Source organism: Zeus faber (genome assembly GCF_960531495.2).
Source record: "Zeus faber genome assembly, chromosome: 6".
In the NCBI taxonomy this organism is placed as follows: Eukaryota; Metazoa; Chordata; class Actinopteri; order Zeiformes; family Zeidae; genus Zeus; species Zeus faber.
In genome coordinates, this window is record NC_137201.1 from 28,950,931 (window position 1) to 28,968,103 (window position 17,173).

The 17,173-nt window shown below is 42.3% G+C and overlaps 2 protein-coding genes across 2 annotated transcripts in view; one reads left to right on the forward strand and one right to left on the reverse strand.

The window, feature by feature from the left end:
- Positions 1-2,247: 2,247 nt before the first annotated feature.
- On the reverse strand, positions 2,248-5,660 carry LOC307232126 (high choriolytic enzyme 1-like; the record flags this gene model as incomplete). The annotated part of the gene is made up of 7 exons (XM_080003011.1): positions 2,248-2,374; positions 2,758-2,839; positions 3,021-3,199; positions 3,748-3,865; positions 4,415-4,567; positions 5,142-5,187; positions 5,595-5,660. The coding sequence occupies 7 exons, from the start codon at positions 5,658-5,660 to the stop codon at positions 2,248-2,250; spliced, it is 771 nt and encodes a 256-aa protein (XP_079859137.1).
- A 3,491-nt stretch (positions 5,661-9,151) lies between these two features.
- The window catches only part of nup160 (nucleoporin 160), a gene marked incomplete at its 5' end in the record, with an annotated part of 28,893 nt that continues 20,871 nt past the window's right edge, over positions 9,152-17,173 (forward strand). The window contains 10 exons of the mRNA XM_080002479.1: positions 9,152-9,242; positions 9,834-9,942; positions 11,186-11,396; positions 13,238-13,460; positions 14,721-14,911; positions 15,231-15,467; positions 15,859-15,956; positions 16,072-16,156; positions 16,534-16,602; positions 17,080-17,163. Coding sequence (XP_079858605.1) covers positions 9,152-9,242; positions 9,834-9,942; positions 11,186-11,396; positions 13,238-13,460; positions 14,721-14,911; positions 15,231-15,467; positions 15,859-15,956; positions 16,072-16,156; positions 16,534-16,602; positions 17,080-17,163 — 1,398 coding nt within the window. The remainder of the gene's footprint in view (positions 9,243-9,833; positions 9,943-11,185; positions 11,397-13,237; positions 13,461-14,720; positions 14,912-15,230; positions 15,468-15,858; positions 15,957-16,071; positions 16,157-16,533; positions 16,603-17,079; positions 17,164-17,173) is intronic.

The following is a 17,173-nucleotide window of genomic DNA, read 5'->3' on the forward strand; positions in this document are numbered from 1 at the left end:
CTTTCCACTGGCTTGAAAAGAGTTTCACAACTATGGGGAAAGGGGATGTTTTGCGAAAATAGGGCAGAAATGTTTTGGTCCTTTTCATCCAATCAGATTACAGTTTAATTGTAACGTGAATCAAAAAGTTTAAAATCATATTTATCAAAGTTTACCAAAAAACATACAAATGGTACTTAAACATCAACATTGTGGAAGAAAAAAATAATAATTCTCCAGCATATGGTGGGTGCCGAGAGGTTTGACTTGAGTAATGAAACACCTGGGCGGGGTTTTTAGTGTTTTGGGCTATAGAAGGTGAAATAAATTTAAAAAAAGTCTAGTTTATTCAAATTGATTTAAATTACATGAGGCAAATTTTCCAGTCTACCTACTGTGTTTTCCCAGCAAATACAGAGTTGAGACAAACAGGGCTTTACTTATCTTGTAGGAACGGGTGGTGTTGGGACACCTGTTTGACCTGAATTTGAACATTTCTTGTTCATCACACATATAAGCCCATCGAGGAATTTTTACTTCATTTGATTGGATCTTGTTTATTCTTTGCTCATGTATAATGCATGGCCAAGTGTTTTTTCTGTTGAATTAATTTGCTGATGGCTGAACGCATCCATCAAGATTTAACCGAGCATATGCTCCTGTGGCAGTTTCGCCTACCACACGCCACCCAAGTTGCGTTTTCAGGGACCTCCGGCACAGACGATGGGGTTGAGAAAACACAGTTCATTGTGGAGAGGGGGCTTGATACAACAAGCCCCGGAGCAGATGGACACGTGTCATGACAGGGGCTCCTCTCTCCTGAGTGTGTGTGGGGATTGGAGGTTTTACCTGATCCTCGTTAGACCAACCTGGGCCCCAATAACCTAGAGCCAGGACAGGGGTGGCTGCTCAAACCACACCATCCCCACACCACAGTTCCACTTTTTCTGACGGAAATTGAGGTTAAAAAAAAAGTGTCTTTCGATTAACAGTTTATTAAATTAGCGGTGCTCGTAGTGTGTAGTTACTGCACACTACGAGCGCCGCTACGACACTGTAGAAGGTGGTTCATAAGAGAATTCCTATGTTTCTTTGAGCTGGGTGACTGTCTGAAAATGAGTAAGAATAATTTCTCCAAAATCCAAAATGTGTACACTTGAAACATTGTCCAAAGGAAACCCATTTATATTTACTGACCGTCAGTGTCGCCAACATAACCTGAGCCGCTTTAAGGCCTTTGAATGGGGTCTTGGATGATGTTATGTAATGAATACCACAAACCCCATTTAACACTTGGTTGATCCAATTACATGTCTTGCCTTTCAAACATCCATCCAGATTTTCCACAAAGATGCTTGTTGTAATTTACCAATTAGAAGCAAAATGTCGAAATATGAAGGTATATATTTGTGAACAAAAGATAGCTGTAATTACATACACTGTAAATAAAGTGGTTGCCGTTCTGGAATGATCATTATTAACCCTGTTATATTTGAAACAAAGCTGATTTTCCAGTATTTCAGCATGTCAATTGACAGACATTGTTTTGGTTTTTATAGCACATAATGATTTCCCTCAGTGACATTTATCATTCAGTGACATTTGGTGACATACAGATAAATGGACAAACAGTAATAGTCTCTGATGAACGTGTGGTTTTAAAGGTTTATTTGGTGAAAGTCACAACACAGGTTCAAACCCCATTAAAGTGCAGAACAACACCCGTGGAAACTAAACCTATGATGTTGGACCTTCGCTGTGAATAGATGGAGCCTCACAAGGAGAGTCTTCATCACCTGGTAAAAAAAAAAGACAGCAGAGATAGAAATAAATCAGTTATTCTCAACCTTTTTCATATCAGGGACCCTCAACTTGATACGCATTGGGCCACCGACCCCGTCTCTGGGACCCCAATCTGAGCAGAACTTCATTGTTAAATATGATTTAGTCCGATTTAGTCCCTTTGGTTCTTTTTTGTCAAATTCTAAACATAATCCTTGATTTATGTTTTAAAAATACAACATGGCCTGTACATAAATAATAAATAATGAATATTAAAATATGAGTGGAATTACCGACTCTGAAAAATAGTCCAAAAATGGATGAATAAAAGAGTGCATCAATTGGTTGCACCCAAAAAAGGGGAATTCCAGGTTCAGAAAGTCCTCCCATGTTTTTGCTCCGGCCGTGCGCCGATCCGCTCATTTGGACCTCTGTGTTGATGCTAATCAGCAAATCCATATGGTGGACTCAATATCCTCTTACAGTTCAGCACTTGTACAGCCTGTTGAGCCTGGTGATGTCGTTCTGGCTCATCTGTGTGGCCCTGCCGAACTCAACATTCGGGTTGGGGATAGGCACCATGGTGGGCTGGTTGTTCTTGGAGAAGGCGTACCTGGAACCGCATGGATTTCCATGGATTTAAGCAGAGATAAAAGAATGAAGAAGTGGGTTTGAAATGCAGCTTTGTGTAGATTGGATTCAGAATCTGCTACCCCCTTCCACTGCAGGAGGAGAGTAAAGTAGGAAAATATCATGTATAATTGGTGCTGTATAAAAGCGCCCCATGGGAAAGAAAAACCGGGAAAAAAAAAGGGTAGATGTATTAGCACTTTATGCTGTATTATACCATAGACTGTTATATCAGGGCACTGGATATGACAAGTACTTTTACTTTTAATACTTGAATTACATTTAAGAGCAAGTACTTATACATGTTGACTTAAGTAGAAATGACAATGTGGTACTTTCACTTTTACTTTGTGTGTAATTTCCCACCTGTGGTACTGCATGACAGAGTTGTAGTCGTAGGGAGTTCCCTGGTTCAGGGTGTTGATCTTGTCGAAGTTGTGCTCCATGCCTGAGGTGGACGCACCAGCGAGCACGTCAAAAGAGAGAGAGAGAGCTGGAAGTACGTTTAAGACGTGTGCATCTGTGTGTGTGTGTGTGTGTGTGTGTGTGTGTGTGTGTGTGTGTGTGTGTGTGTGTGTGTGTGTGTGTGTGTGCGTGTGCGTGTGCGTGTGCGTGTGAGAGCCACTGACCAGACTGGACGTTCTGCAGCAGCACCCGGATGTGGTTGTCCCTGTCGGAGCGGGTCTGCTCGTGGTTGAAGCCCAGAGCGTGGAGCAGCTCGTGCTGCACGGTGTTGTGGTAGATGCAGCCCTGGCGGCTCAGGGAGACGGTCTGGGAGTAACCACGGCGACCCACGAAGGAGTAGCACCTATGGAGAGAGGACGCGCGTTAGATGTTAATCATTATGTTCTAACGTCTCCCCGAAATAAACTAAATAACACTCCACATCTATACTTTCAGTAAACGTAACAGATTGGATCGACACTTTCTATTGGCTGATACTCAAAGTTTAGTGTTTGGTGTACGGTATATCCCTTCATTTTTTGATTTAGAAACAATAAGTTGTATATTGTTCCAAATGACACTGTTGTCACTTACTGTACCAGCATTTACTTACCTAACCTCAACGATGTGCTGCCTTGTCTCATTAATAATAATATTATTTATAATAATAATAATAATAATAATAATAATAATAATAATAATAATAATAATAATAAATTGTGAATAATCAATTCCCTTATTTTTCTTATTATTATTATTTAAAAATAATTAGTTTAATCACAATTGAAGGGGACATATCATTTAAAATCTTCAGGTGTATTCAACCAAACAAACAGTTAATAAAATAATAATGACGTAAACAAAGAAAAGAAAAATAATTCACAAAGCGAAATGAAAATCTTAAAAACATACCCATTGAGGGACTGGATGCTGAGGTAATCCCTCTGGTTGCTGCGCTTGACAAAGTGGATGCAGGAGAAACTGGAGAAGGACTGGAGGCCACGCTCGATGATGGAGAGCTCGCGGGAGGCTGCGGAATGAAGGAAAGAAGCACGTGGAGATTGTTAGAAACTGTGTGTGACATGTGTTTGTCCTGACTGCTGCCAGATATGCCTGAAAATAAGAGCAATAATGAATAAATAACAAAGGAAAATGTAATTAAAAATGAAGAAATAATTCTATCATTACGATAATTCAACTTCGAAAGAGATGCTAAGCATGCAAAAAACAAAACAAAAAATAAGAATGATGAGGAATAACTTATTATTATCTCTATAGACAGGATTACATTGTCTTAACCATTATTATTTAAAAAGAAAAGGACTTTGGACTGCTAACTATGGAAGCCTGTGTTCAAACAGGCAATTATTTAATATAAATATAAAATATCCCATTTAATATTGATATCAAATCTCCTATTTTTCAAATCCATAATAACTATTCGATATGGCTATGGATATAATGGATTGAATTCAATCCATGTAAGATTTAAAAGCCGACCATAACACAAAGTTTCAGATTTCTTTGGGCGATTCTTTTCAACTTTTCAGCTTGTTGCAATCCCTCGTTGTGCACGTACAGAAATGGTTGGCAATGGTGTAGGGCACGTAGACCCTGCTGTCACTGGACTTTCCCCACATGCAGCCGCGGGAGGTGCAGGGATCCGCGTTCCTCTCGTTCTCGTTGTCGTAGGCGATGTCGTCCACCACGTAGGGCTCGTCCTCGGTGTGAACTGGCAACACGAGCATCACAATCACACTTTATATTCACACATTCTCAATCTTGGGGTCCCAGGGCCTTTCTAAGACTGACGTAGTGATATTTAATCGATATATTAAAAATAAAAATAAAAAGTATAGTTAAATTGGTTTAAAATCTATAATTTCTATATAATCCATTTGGAGCTCCCTCTACGATCCATGATACTGTGTCATAAAACTAGGAAATTTGTCACACTCTAAATGATAAAAATCGAGTGATGTGCCAAAAAAGGTTGAGGACCCCTGCTTTGATCCCTGGGTTGCTATGGGATTGTAGGATAATACCCGATATAAGAAGTGAAATATCCAGGATAACACCATCCACCTCCTGCTTTGTTACCCCCACTTAGCCCAATATAACATATTGTATCACGCTTTCATATTGTGTAATTCCTACTTATTTTCCTAAAAAGGAGTGATGCAGACCTTACCGACGTCAGTATTTTCTTTTTTTTTTAAATTCTTCCCAAGGACCAAATGGACTCGGAACAAACTAAATTTCCAAATATTACTTTTGCTTTGAACACTGATGTCCGTCACACTCACCGACGTCCTTGTTGGCCTCCCACAGGAGCTCGGACACGGACCGTTCCTGTAAAACCCCGTCACTGATCAGTCCAACGTGCACAGGGTATCGTTTACAGGGAGATGGGTACAATTAAATCCATACAGGCAGATGGAGAGAACTATGAGTGGTCTATTGTCTTTTCTATGGGATGTGTGGCCGGTGCGCTCTATGTGAAGATATGTGTGGGTAATAATAGTATTCAGTCATCATAGTAATAGTGACGAGGTAGTTTCTTATGTTGCCCTGTCATTTCATTGCACCATTCCATTCTTGTCACAGGCCCGGTAAAAGGTTGGTAAAATGTGAGCGTCGTTGAAATACTGGGTTGTCAAATGTCTTGAATAAATGATGAATACATTTATACACACATAGACAAGTGTGTATAAATAACAAATAGGCCTAAATTGAGAGGGTTTGGACGTGTTTCTTACCTCCTCGGCCCAAGCGGCGACCACAAAGAGGGCCAGCAGACCCAGGGTGAACTTCAATGCAGCCATGTCAAAGACCTGCAGGTGCCCAGTGTTAATACCTCCACACCGGCACGACCCTAATTTATAGTCTGGTTTTCTTTCCGGAACTGTCCATCTATGGCTCGAAAAGCACCTTTTTTTTTTTTTTGCAAGCTGATAAGTCGTAGTGTCCGTTGCCCTTGCCCTGAGGACATATGGTTTGTTCCCTACTCAGCCCAAAATAGTAAGAAAAAAAAAAAAAAATCTGCTCACAGTTGCAAAATTTTCTGCACTGCCATTATATGTTTACTGTCATGAGAATGGGCACTGTTGGAACAGCTGCGTCTTAAATGTAACTGCATTGAGGTATACGTCCCTGGATGATTTTCCACTGTGTTCTAATGTAGATAATCGTTGCAACATGGGAACAACCTTCAAGGTATGATTTAGTGGCGTGAGCTTTTCTTTTTACAATGACAGAGAGAAGCACACTGTTTCAAAGTCGGAGTTAGTCTTTCAGCTTCTGCTCTGACCTATAATGAAAATTTTAGAAAGTGCATTTAATCTGAGCAAATACTATGATGCTGATTAGGGTCCTAGCCTAGTTTATGGCCTTAAGTGTTGTTTGGCTTGATTTAATTGTGTGTGCAGCTTTTATTTCCTAAAGCTCAGTTTCACTTGCAATTGTGCAAGTTCTCCCACTTAAAAAGATGAGAGAGGCCTGTAATTTTCATCATAGGTACACTTCGACTATGAGAGACAGAATGGGGGGAAAGAATCCAGGAAATCACATTGTAGGATTTTTAATGAATGAATTAGTAAATTCCTCGGTAAAATAAGTATTTGGTCACCAACAAACAAGCAAGATTTCTGGCTTTCACAGACCTGTAACTTTTTCTTTAAGAGGCTCCTCTGTCCTCCACTTGTTACCCATATTAATGGCACCTGTTTGAACTCCTTATCAGTATAAAAGACAGCTGTCCACAACCTCAAACAGTCCCACTCCAAACTCCACTATGGCCAAGACCAAAGAGCTGTCAAAGGACACCAGAAACAAAATTGTAGACCTGCACCAGGCTGGGAAGACTGAATCTGCAATAGGTAAGCAGCTTGTTGTGAAGAAATCAACTGTGGGAGCAATTATTAGAAAATGGAAGACATACAAGACCACTGATAATCTCCCTCGATCTGGGGCTCCACGCAAGATCTCACCCCGCGGGGTCAAAATGATCACAAGAACGGTGAGCAAACATCCCAGAACCACACGGGGGGACCTAGTGAATGACCTGCAGAGAGTTGGGACCAGAGTAACAAAGGCTACCATCAGTAACACACTACGCCACCAGGGACTCAAATCCTGCAGTGCCAGACGTGTCCCCCTGCTTAAGCCAGTACATGTCCAGGCCCGTCTGAAGTTTGCTAGAGAGCATTTGGATGATCCAGAAGAGGATTGGGAGAATGTCATATGGTCAGATGAAACCAAAATAGAACTTCTTGGTAAAAACTCAACTTGTCGTGTTTGGAGGAGAAAGAAAGCTGAGTTGCATCCAAAGAACACCATACCTACTGTGAAACATGGGGGTGGAAACATCATGCTTTGGGGCTGTTTTTCTGCAAAGGGACCAGGACGACTGATCCGTGTAAAGGAAAGAATGAATGGGGCCATGTATCGTGAGATTTTGAGTGAAAACCTCCTTCCATCAGCAAGGGCATTGAAGATGAAACGTGGCTGGGTCTTTCAGCATGACAATGATCCCAAACACACCGCCCGGGCAACGAAGGAGTGGCTTCGTAAGAAGCATTTCAAGGTCCTGGAGTGGCCTAGCCAGTCTCCAGATCTCAACCCCATAGAAAATCTTTGGAGGGAGTTAAAAGTCTGTGTTGCCCAGCAACAGCCCCAAAACATCACTGCTCTAGAGGAGATCTGCATGGAGGAATGGGCCAAGATACCAGCAACAGTGTGTGAAAACCTTGTGAAGACTTACAGAAAATGTTTGACCTCTGTCATTGCAAACAAAGGGTATATAACGAAGTATTGAGATGAACGTTTGTTATTGACCAAATATTTATTTTCCACCATAATTTGCAAATAAATTCTTTAAAAAATAAGACTGTGATTTTCTGGATTTTTTTTCTCGTTTTGTCTCTCATAGTTGAGGTATACCTAGGATGAAAATAACAGGCCTCTCTCATCTTTTTAAGTGGGAGAACTTGCACAATTGGTGGCTGACTAAATACTTTTTGACCTGACCTCATGAAGACCCTGGAGAGGCTGGTCCGTGTGCATCTCCGCCCCCTGGTGAGATCATCAATGGACCCGCTCCAGTTTGCCTACCAGCCTGGCATCGGGGTGGACGGCGCCGTCACCTTCCTGCTACATCCGGCTCTCTCTCACCTGGAGAGGCCTGGGAGCACTGTGAGGATCATGTTGATTTCTCAAGAGTGGGAAGGAGCGCTGTCGCAGGTCCTTCCTTCCTGCGGCCGTCAGACTGTATAACCAACAGTGCAGCCAGTAGACCAACCACACACACACACACACACACACACAACTGTGAAAGAATCCAAGTGCAATTTTTTTTATATAAAAAAAAAAAAGTGCAATCCCTGATGTGCAATGTGTCAAGATATGTGCACTACACGTTGTACTATCTGGTTCCTATTTATGGTGATTTTTTAATTTGTATGTATGTTTCTATATATTTTATGTTGTTTATAGTTTGTACTTGATATGCTCTTTATTTTCTGCTTTCCCCCTTTTGCTGCTGGAACGATGTAAATTTCCCCGTTGTGGGACTTATAAAGGTTTATCTTATCTTGCATACATACATACATACATACATACACACACACAGTATACACAAACATACGTACATACACACACAGTTACTTTTTAAAGGACCAGTGTTGAGTATTTAGTGCCATCTAGCGAAACGGACTTGGCAGAAACGTAATACATACATGTATGACGTACATGAGCATGTTTTAACTTGTGTATAACCCCATGAAAATAAGAATTGTTGTGCTTTCGTTACCTGGGAAGAGAAGGTAAGAGGGTGACTGATAAAGTGTCGCTGACACGGAGGGCGCTTCTTTTGTTTCCTTCAGTAACGGAATCAAGGCAAAACACAATCCATCCCAAATACAAATGACTGTATTTGTTTTTATTTTTATTTTATTTTTATTTATTTATTTTGGTGGGGGGGGGGGGGGGGGGGACACGATCGCTCTCTTGTAAAAGGGAAAAAATAACAAAAACAACATATTTCAACTTATTTCACAAACCGGCCGCAGCTCGGACGCCCCCCTTGAGCTCCAGTTCTCATTTCGAGACGACGTTTGCACGCGTGGGTGGCCACACGACGTCGCTCGGCCGTGCGGTGCGTGCGGTGCGTGGGCCGCGGGGGGCGCGGTGCGGTGCGGTGCGGTGCGGTGCGGTGCGGTGCGGTGCGGCGCGGCGTCCTGCGCCTTTAAAGGTTTGAAGGGCCGGGCGCGCGCGGCCAACGCTCCCCGCCTCGGTCCCACAAGTCAACGCGGCGAAGATGGCGGCGGCGCTGGAGCGGAGCTTCATGGAGATCTGCGGATTCGAGAGGGAAACGCTGCACAGATTCAGGGAAATAGCGGTGAACCTCGGTAGGTGCGCGGGCGCCGGCGGAGGCCTTCGCAGGGCCCGCGTCCCGTCGCGGCGGACCCGTCGACGTCGGAGATAGAACGAGGAGGCGAGGAGACGTGCTAGCATGTGCTAGCACGGCTAACCCATGCCACCATGGCCTCGGTAGTAGTGCGCTCTAACTGCTGGGATACATTCACAAATGGCTTTATTGGCCTGGGAAGCACACGTTTACATTACTAAAAGTGAACATTATCAGCCTCAGTTAAAACTGAATTTAATTTTAGCCGTTGATAAAATCCATACGAGTAAAGCTTACTTGAAATTACAACGAAAATATACACATTACTGGCACCCCACCCCCGAATATATGAACTGTATACATATATGCATGCGGAGATGTCTTAGATAGAACTAATTGAGCGTTGCTGTTATACAAACCCGTTAGAAGGAGCAAACAGGTGAACTTTTCTACCTGTCAAAGCGTTAAGGCCAACCCTGCCTTGCTAAGAGGAGCGTCGAATGATTTATTCACAACTACAAAACAAGTGTGTTGTCGTTACTGCTGGATTTGAAAACTGCAATAGTGTCCCTCCCTCTCTCTCTCTTTTAAGGTCTGGATGCACTTCCCGGTGGGATCAAGTTCCCAGACAGCGCTGGAGGCTTCCACTACGAGGAGAGTGGGAAGCTGCTGTCCATCACCAGCAACAGATTCATCCACTGGTGCGTGACGATTTGAAAACCAATCTCTGCGTTTTAATGCTCTCCATGATGGAGAGCACAGTTGTTAACAGTTGTTTTTTTCTACTTCATAATAATAATAATACAGTGGTACCTCGACTTATGACTCTAATTCGTTCTATAAGAACGGTCGTATGTTAAAACAGTTGTATCTCAAAGCAATTTCGCGCCAACTGCAAATTTCTACCGTCGTATCTTGGAGCAGTCGGTCGCAAGTCGATACAAATTTTTGCGACTATCGCTACTCGTATCTTGGATTAGTTGTAAGTAGATGCAGTCATAAGTCGAGGTACCACTGTAATAATATTGACAATAAATATAGCTGCAGGCCGCAATGCACAGGGTCCAGGTTAGTTAGTCATGAATTACAGTTTTCCCAGTTCCTGTGAAAGGCAGCATCAGTTTAAACAAATTCTTCTGTGTGTGCATGGAACACAGCGTTAGCCCGTCTCGACCCAGTGGTCCTGCGCGAGCCAACCAATACACACACCAATGGAGTCGAGACCACTGCGCACGTAGCCCTATGCGAAAGCCCCCCCCCCCCCGAGCCACACCCTGCACATATATACCAAATTGGGTGATGATTTCACAAAGCGCCCCGCTCCACCACCCCAGGTCCCTTCGTTTGTCTACTTCCAGTATGTCGGCTCCGCGTCCTTCAGGAAAATGTTTTGTTTTTTTGTTGGTTTTTTTTTCTAATTCCTGCTTTAAATAAAGATCCATGTGGCTTGGATGCATGATTATAAACGGCTGGACCCCTAATAATAATAATAATAATAATAATACATTTTATTTTTCAGTGTACTTTACAAAACAAAATTAATTGTGTAGTAACTTGCATAATTTAATTTATGCAGGCTTTATAATTGTGCTCTCTTGTATTTCAAAGTCACCCAATGACTTTCCCCACTACACAGGGAGTCCACCAGTCACCAGGGAGTCTTAAAATGCCTTGCATTCTATTTGACTGTTATTAGGTCTTAAAAGTCTACTTTGTCATTCATTTCAACAATAAACATTTCGTCTCATTTTATTTTATTTTATTGGCAACATTTTGACTCAACTGCCCCAATTTTTTAAAACCCTTTTGCTACCCCTGAACCTAACACTTGCCTTCATGCAAACCTGCTGCAGTTGAACATTCTTGATACCTGCAGACACCCTGCGACATGTATAATGTACGAAGTGAATACGCTTGATTTGAATTGAATATGATCTCACGCAGGTCTGCGTCCGGTGACACTGTGCAGCTGGTGGAACAGTCGCTGGACACCAACCTGCTGAACAACGCCCTTAGGCTCAAGTTCACCCACTGCACGGTGCTGCCCGGTGGCGTGAACATCCAGGAAACGCTCAACAATGTCATCATCCTCATCATTACCAACCAGAGCGTACACAGGCTGGTGCTGCCCCACCCTTCACGCATGTACCGCAGCGTGAGTGATCACAGATAGTCTTGAATTTTTATTATTGTCTTAGTTTTAATTTGATGTTAACTTCTTATTACATTTAACTATTACATTTGTTTTCTTCTACAAAACTGTTTGGCAATGCCGGTACAGTGCACGCACATGTAAAATCAGTGTTCCCTTGTAAATTGAGGTTGTCTCTGTTTCTGTAAATGTGGATCTTGAATCCAGACCTATTGACTTCCACCCGAAGTAAGCAACGTGTCAGATTCTGTTTACGTTAGTCACTACGACTTGCTTGCTAGTGGAATAGTTGAGGAGTTATGACTAGGTTTTTAGTTTCTGTCCCACTGCCATTTACAAGGGTTTAAACTAGGGCTAATGAAGCAGGAGGCTGTAATTGTTTAACCTCCTAGATTTACACTTCCTCTACGTGATGTTCTGTCTCCTGTTTCAAGGTGTAAATGTTGTTTTTTACTGTAGTTCTCTGCCTTTTATCTGTTAAGATAACACTTTAATAATCCCCTTATGCCTAGTTTAGACTACGGGATTCTGGCCTGATTTTCCACTCACTGACGGGTTTTTGTAGATTGCGGAACAAAACCCAAAATTGGAGGAAAATCATAGCGCGCTCCCACGAGCGACGAGTGTGTGGTGTGAACTTCTCACAAGGCAATCTGACTGCTCGCAGATGCCGGCGAGATATCAGGCAGGTTTGGTGTGTGTGTAGTGTGTACAGTACAGCGATCTGACGACTTTGAAAGTCGTGTAGTGTGCCTATGGTATTAAAGAAATTCAAGTGTTGTACCAGCACAAAACAGTGCATGTAGTTCTGGTCGTTATGGCCTAAATTTAATATCACGATATTTATTTTCCTAATGTCTATATCCGATATGACCGATATTTATCATATTAAAGTTTATAAATAATATTCCTGAATTAAACTGGACCAGACCAAATTGATTTATATTAAAAAGCAGAATGTTTATTTAGGAATAATAATCATCACAAAGAAATAAAGACCTCTTCCCTGCAGGTATTTAAAAATACAATAATCTCAAAATAAAAGAAGCCACTGTAGCAAACAGGTAGCAGCGAGAACTACATATGTGAATGCCGCCTTACTTTAAAGAACGGTGTCTGCCTGGCGACTGCTGTTTCGCCATCTCAGCTTTTTTTTCTTTCGGGGCCAGAGGGAAGCGAGCGCGGCTGTGTGTGTGCTGAATGTGTTGGGTGTATTTGGGTTTGGCTGTCTATCTTCAAACCATTCCCCGAAGACAACCGTTTCGTGACCTCTTTTTGGAACTAATTCAGTCCCGCTCGCAGCTTTCTTTTTCTCCTCCATCTACTCAGCAGCAGGGGTGGCGTCTCTAGTTGTGTGTAGACAACGAGGAAGGAGCGCTGCCATGGAAAATGAAAAGCCAGAGCAACAATCTCATGTGAAAACTTTGAAGTAGTTGTAAAAGTAAAACTCGATGTTACCCTTTCCATATGGAGAATTGATAAAATGTTGATCGAATCGAGATTCACGATATACTGCCCAGCACGAAGAGCAAGTCAAGAAGGGGATAAGTAAGATGAAAATAAAAAAATAACATGTACAGTGGCAGGTAGAGGGTCATATTGGATCGGAGGGCTTAATAAAAGTCTAATATCCGTCAATAACTCACGCTGCAGAATCAGCGTGAGTTATCGGCTTGGGCAGCTTAAACCTTTAAATTGTCTATCGGCAATTGCGATTGACATTGATGACTGATGTTTTTTATTGTTTTTTTATTAATAAATAACTGTACATATTTTTGTTATACCTACAACCTACTGAAATAACAATCAAAGTTAATCGTATGACTATGTTGCTTCTTTCCCAGGAGCTGGTGACAGAACTCCAGATGCAGTCTGTGTTCACTGATGTGGGCAAGCTGAGCCTGCAGGACCCATCCCACAGTGCTGTCATCCCATACGCCGCAGGGCAGACCGGGGCTCTCAGTGCCTCCACCGCCTGGCTAAGCCACCAGGGGGAGTGCCACTATGCTCTGGCATTGCCAGCGGGGGGCATAATGGTTGTCACTCTGCCTCCTCACGACACGCAGGGTAAGGTTCTTAATCAAACGTTAGACATGGAAAAAAATGTACACTATCGTTTATCAGCACGACTCCTGTGTCAGTTGCTTTGTTATTCGTTGAGAGTTTAATGCAAGGGGTACACAGCAATGTATCTGTGTCTCTTCTGGGAAGTAAGGGGTAGGAAGAAGCCTTATACAATGTTACAAACATTGTAAGGTCTGGATACATACAAACATACAGTTCTGATTGGCTAAGTAAAATAAGAGCAGTACATCTGTTATGACTGCCCCCTGAATGTTGATGCGTCAAATCGCCGGTCGACTGAGATTTAAAGTCGAGCAGTCATGTTTTTATTTTTTCATTTTATTTTTTTGTCAGTCAGTGTGCATTACAATAACAGATAAAAAAAAAAGTGTGTGTGTGTGTGTGTGTGTGTGTGTGTGTGTGTGTGTGTGTGTGTGTGTGTGTGTGTGTGTGTGTGTGTGTGTGTGTGTGTGTGTGTGTGTGTGTGTGTGTGTGTGTGTGTGTAACAATTAGAATCTTACAAAATGTACAGGGATAACATTTCAATGGGGAATTATAAATAAGGGGAACCATGAATATATTTTTTATCTGTGAATTGTCCACGTTCGAACATTGCTCTCCGTGCTCCCTGATCTCCGCACCCCGTTCCTCCAAATAAAACAACTAAAAACAGTGTGGGGACGGTGCACGGAGCAACGGGGCACAACTCGTAGACTAGTGAAGATTATTTTCTGCGCGTAACTCATGGAGACGGGGCGATCGGGGTGTCCCATTACGCACGGTTTCGTTCCATACCGTTTAATACACACTTTTTTCGTTCCATAAGATGGCGTAAATTAAAATAAAAACACATTGTTCTGTTCTCTGTGGTGGAATTTTATAACTCCGCTATTAGCAGGACGCACACTTCACTGTTTCTCTTCGGATGTTTTCGCATCATAGATGATGAAGAAAGGCATTCAAACATGAACGTGTGCCTGTGCGCACGTGAATAAACGCACCAACGTACGTGCAGCCTTGTGGTTTGGACTGTAACAGAAATATTTAGGTATCACTCATGCAACAAATGTAATTTATTTTGGGGTGCAACCTTCTGCTGTTTCCCGTCCCCAATTTTTACATTAAAGTGGTTGCCAAAGGGGGCAACCTGAGGCCAAATTAATATTTTTTTTTTTTTTCTTTTTTTTTTTTTTTGTGAAGGCCCAGGTGAATGCAGTGTGGGGAACATTTTTCAGAGATCCAATTTGTGTTAATTTTGTCCAGGGAGCGTTTCACTGGTGGAGCTGAAGAGGAGCACAATGATGCAGAGGCTGGCTGGCTGGATGCCGACCGCCATCCGGGGGGGACAGATCCCCGGGGAGCTGGCCCTCAGCCTGGCGGTCCGGGAGCTAGAGGACGACTCCTTCATCTTTGCACTTTGCCAGGACTATAAGCTGCGCATGTGGTCCTTCAGGGTAAGGTCTGGGTTAGCTGCCTAATTCATGTGTTTCTTTGATGATTGCTGATGCGATTTTTGGATCATTTTTGAGCGGGGTTAAATAAATGAATGTTGATAATGATGAGCATGATAGGGTGGGGTCCACCTCCAACTGGAAGGATCTGGCTTCCTCCCCATGTGAATTCTATAGCCACAACACAACAAAAGCAGCTATAAAAAAAACAAAAAACTATAAATGTCATTGCAGTTGATGTTTTTTTTTTTTTTTAATTTTGTTTTTTTTAAATTACTTATTGTTTTTGAAACATCGTCCACTGCCCATCCTGTCTCTACAGAAACAGTCTTGTCTAATGGAGGCAGACATGTTGGAGTACATGCCGCGTTCTAAAGGTGTGCGGTATGCGGCAGGCCAGGCCCACCGGCTGCGGTTGGCCTTCTCCTCAACCACAGGCCTGTGCCTCGCCGTCTACATGGCCGTGCCTCAGAGTGGACAGTTCACCGTGCTCCAGCTGGTCGCCACAGACAAGAACCTCTACAGCCTCGACCACATCTCCACCCTGTTCTCTGTACAGGTGAGGGGAGGTGATGTTTCACTGCCAACGCCAAGGGCTGCCACGCTCATGAAATCTTGATTAAATTCATTGTGATAGTTTAATGGTCTTTTTTTGTTTCTCTTATGCCACTATCACAGTATAAGCCTATCCCAGTGTAATATACCATCCACACAATGAAGGAGACATTTGACATTGAGCATCGGAACATATAAAAATCTATATTTTTGGTGATATTGATATTTGTTGTGGCACTGTGTTGGAGTTTGGCATTGGAGATATCCTCTGATACCAATACTACATGTTAGCCTGGTCTGGGACCAATATCAGTTTTACATAAATCTTTTGTTCCCTGTAGTACAGTGAATTTAATACTCACAAGTCAAGTATTTACTTGTCATTGTCTGTACAGGAAACCCTGGTAGACTTTGCACTCACCTCCACTGACATCTGGGGCGTCTGGGTGGATGAATCCAACACCACCATCGTCAGATACATCAACTATGAACAGTGAGTTTGTGTGTTTTTCTGTGTTTTTTTTCTGTGATTATCAAGATCAATGCAATCAGAAAAGATTAAGATAAGAAAACGTTTGTGAAAATATTTCCCATTCTTTCTCTGTCAGTAATACAGCAGGCCAGTGGAACCAAGTGTTTGTTCAACCACCACCAGAGGAAGAGGTCCACATTGGACTGGATCAGGACCCCAGGGTAAGACCCCGCTGACTCTGCCAGAACCCGGAGGCTGTGAGAATTTTTGTTTTGGTTTTTGTTCCACTGCAAACCATGAAATAAATGTGTAGATACTAAAAAATGTCTTAATTTCCACAATTAAAAAAAACCTAATAATAATAATAAAAATTGGAAGAGTGCCAATGTTTTCATCCACATTCATTTTCGTCCATATTGTATCGATATCGCCCAGCCATCATAAATGATCTTTTTTTCCCACTCTTCCAAATCCTAATTAATTCAAAATAATTAGTCAAATTCAAACAAAACAATTCCTTAGAGGTTGTAATCACATGTCAAGAAAGTAGACTGCTTTTCCCATTGTGTCCGACAGTTAATGTGTTTGCATTTAACAGGAGACCTACCTGGAAGTGCTCTTTTCCCCTCTGCGATTCACGGCCTCTGCCATCCTCAAAGCATTACAGGTGAGGCTTAATTGTGTCCATGCTGGAAATGGAGCTTCTATATGGTTGATGGTAAGCTCCCTTCTAGCATCCCTCTGTTGTATTTGCTAGTTCCAGGGATTCTGCAGTGTTTGTGGGTATTTTTGACTGTTCTCGATAAAACTTTAAAGTTGCACTGTTTGAGAAAAAGACTTGAGCAAATTGAGTCAACACAACTTTCTATTTACCAAGCGCAAGCAACTATTACCATAGTAGAAAAAAACACAACTTTTTTGGATGTTTTTAGGTGTGATCAGTTGAATGTGAAAATTCTGACTGATTCGATTTTAGATTCAATCGTCATTGCCTTTGAAATGCGCTCCAAGTCAAATTTGTACTTCCAGCCTGCTCGAAAACCAAATGGCAACAACCTTGAGAAAATTGTTTTGATTGATTGTAGTCATAAATGTATGTTCCTCAGCCCTGTGTGTAGGTTAATATGCTGTGTTTGTGTGTCAGATCTACAGGAGAGGATCGGAGAGGATTGTCGACCTCCCCTGGGAGGCGCTGAAAAGAGAGGTGACAGTGGCTGTCGAGAATGAGGTACATTGTC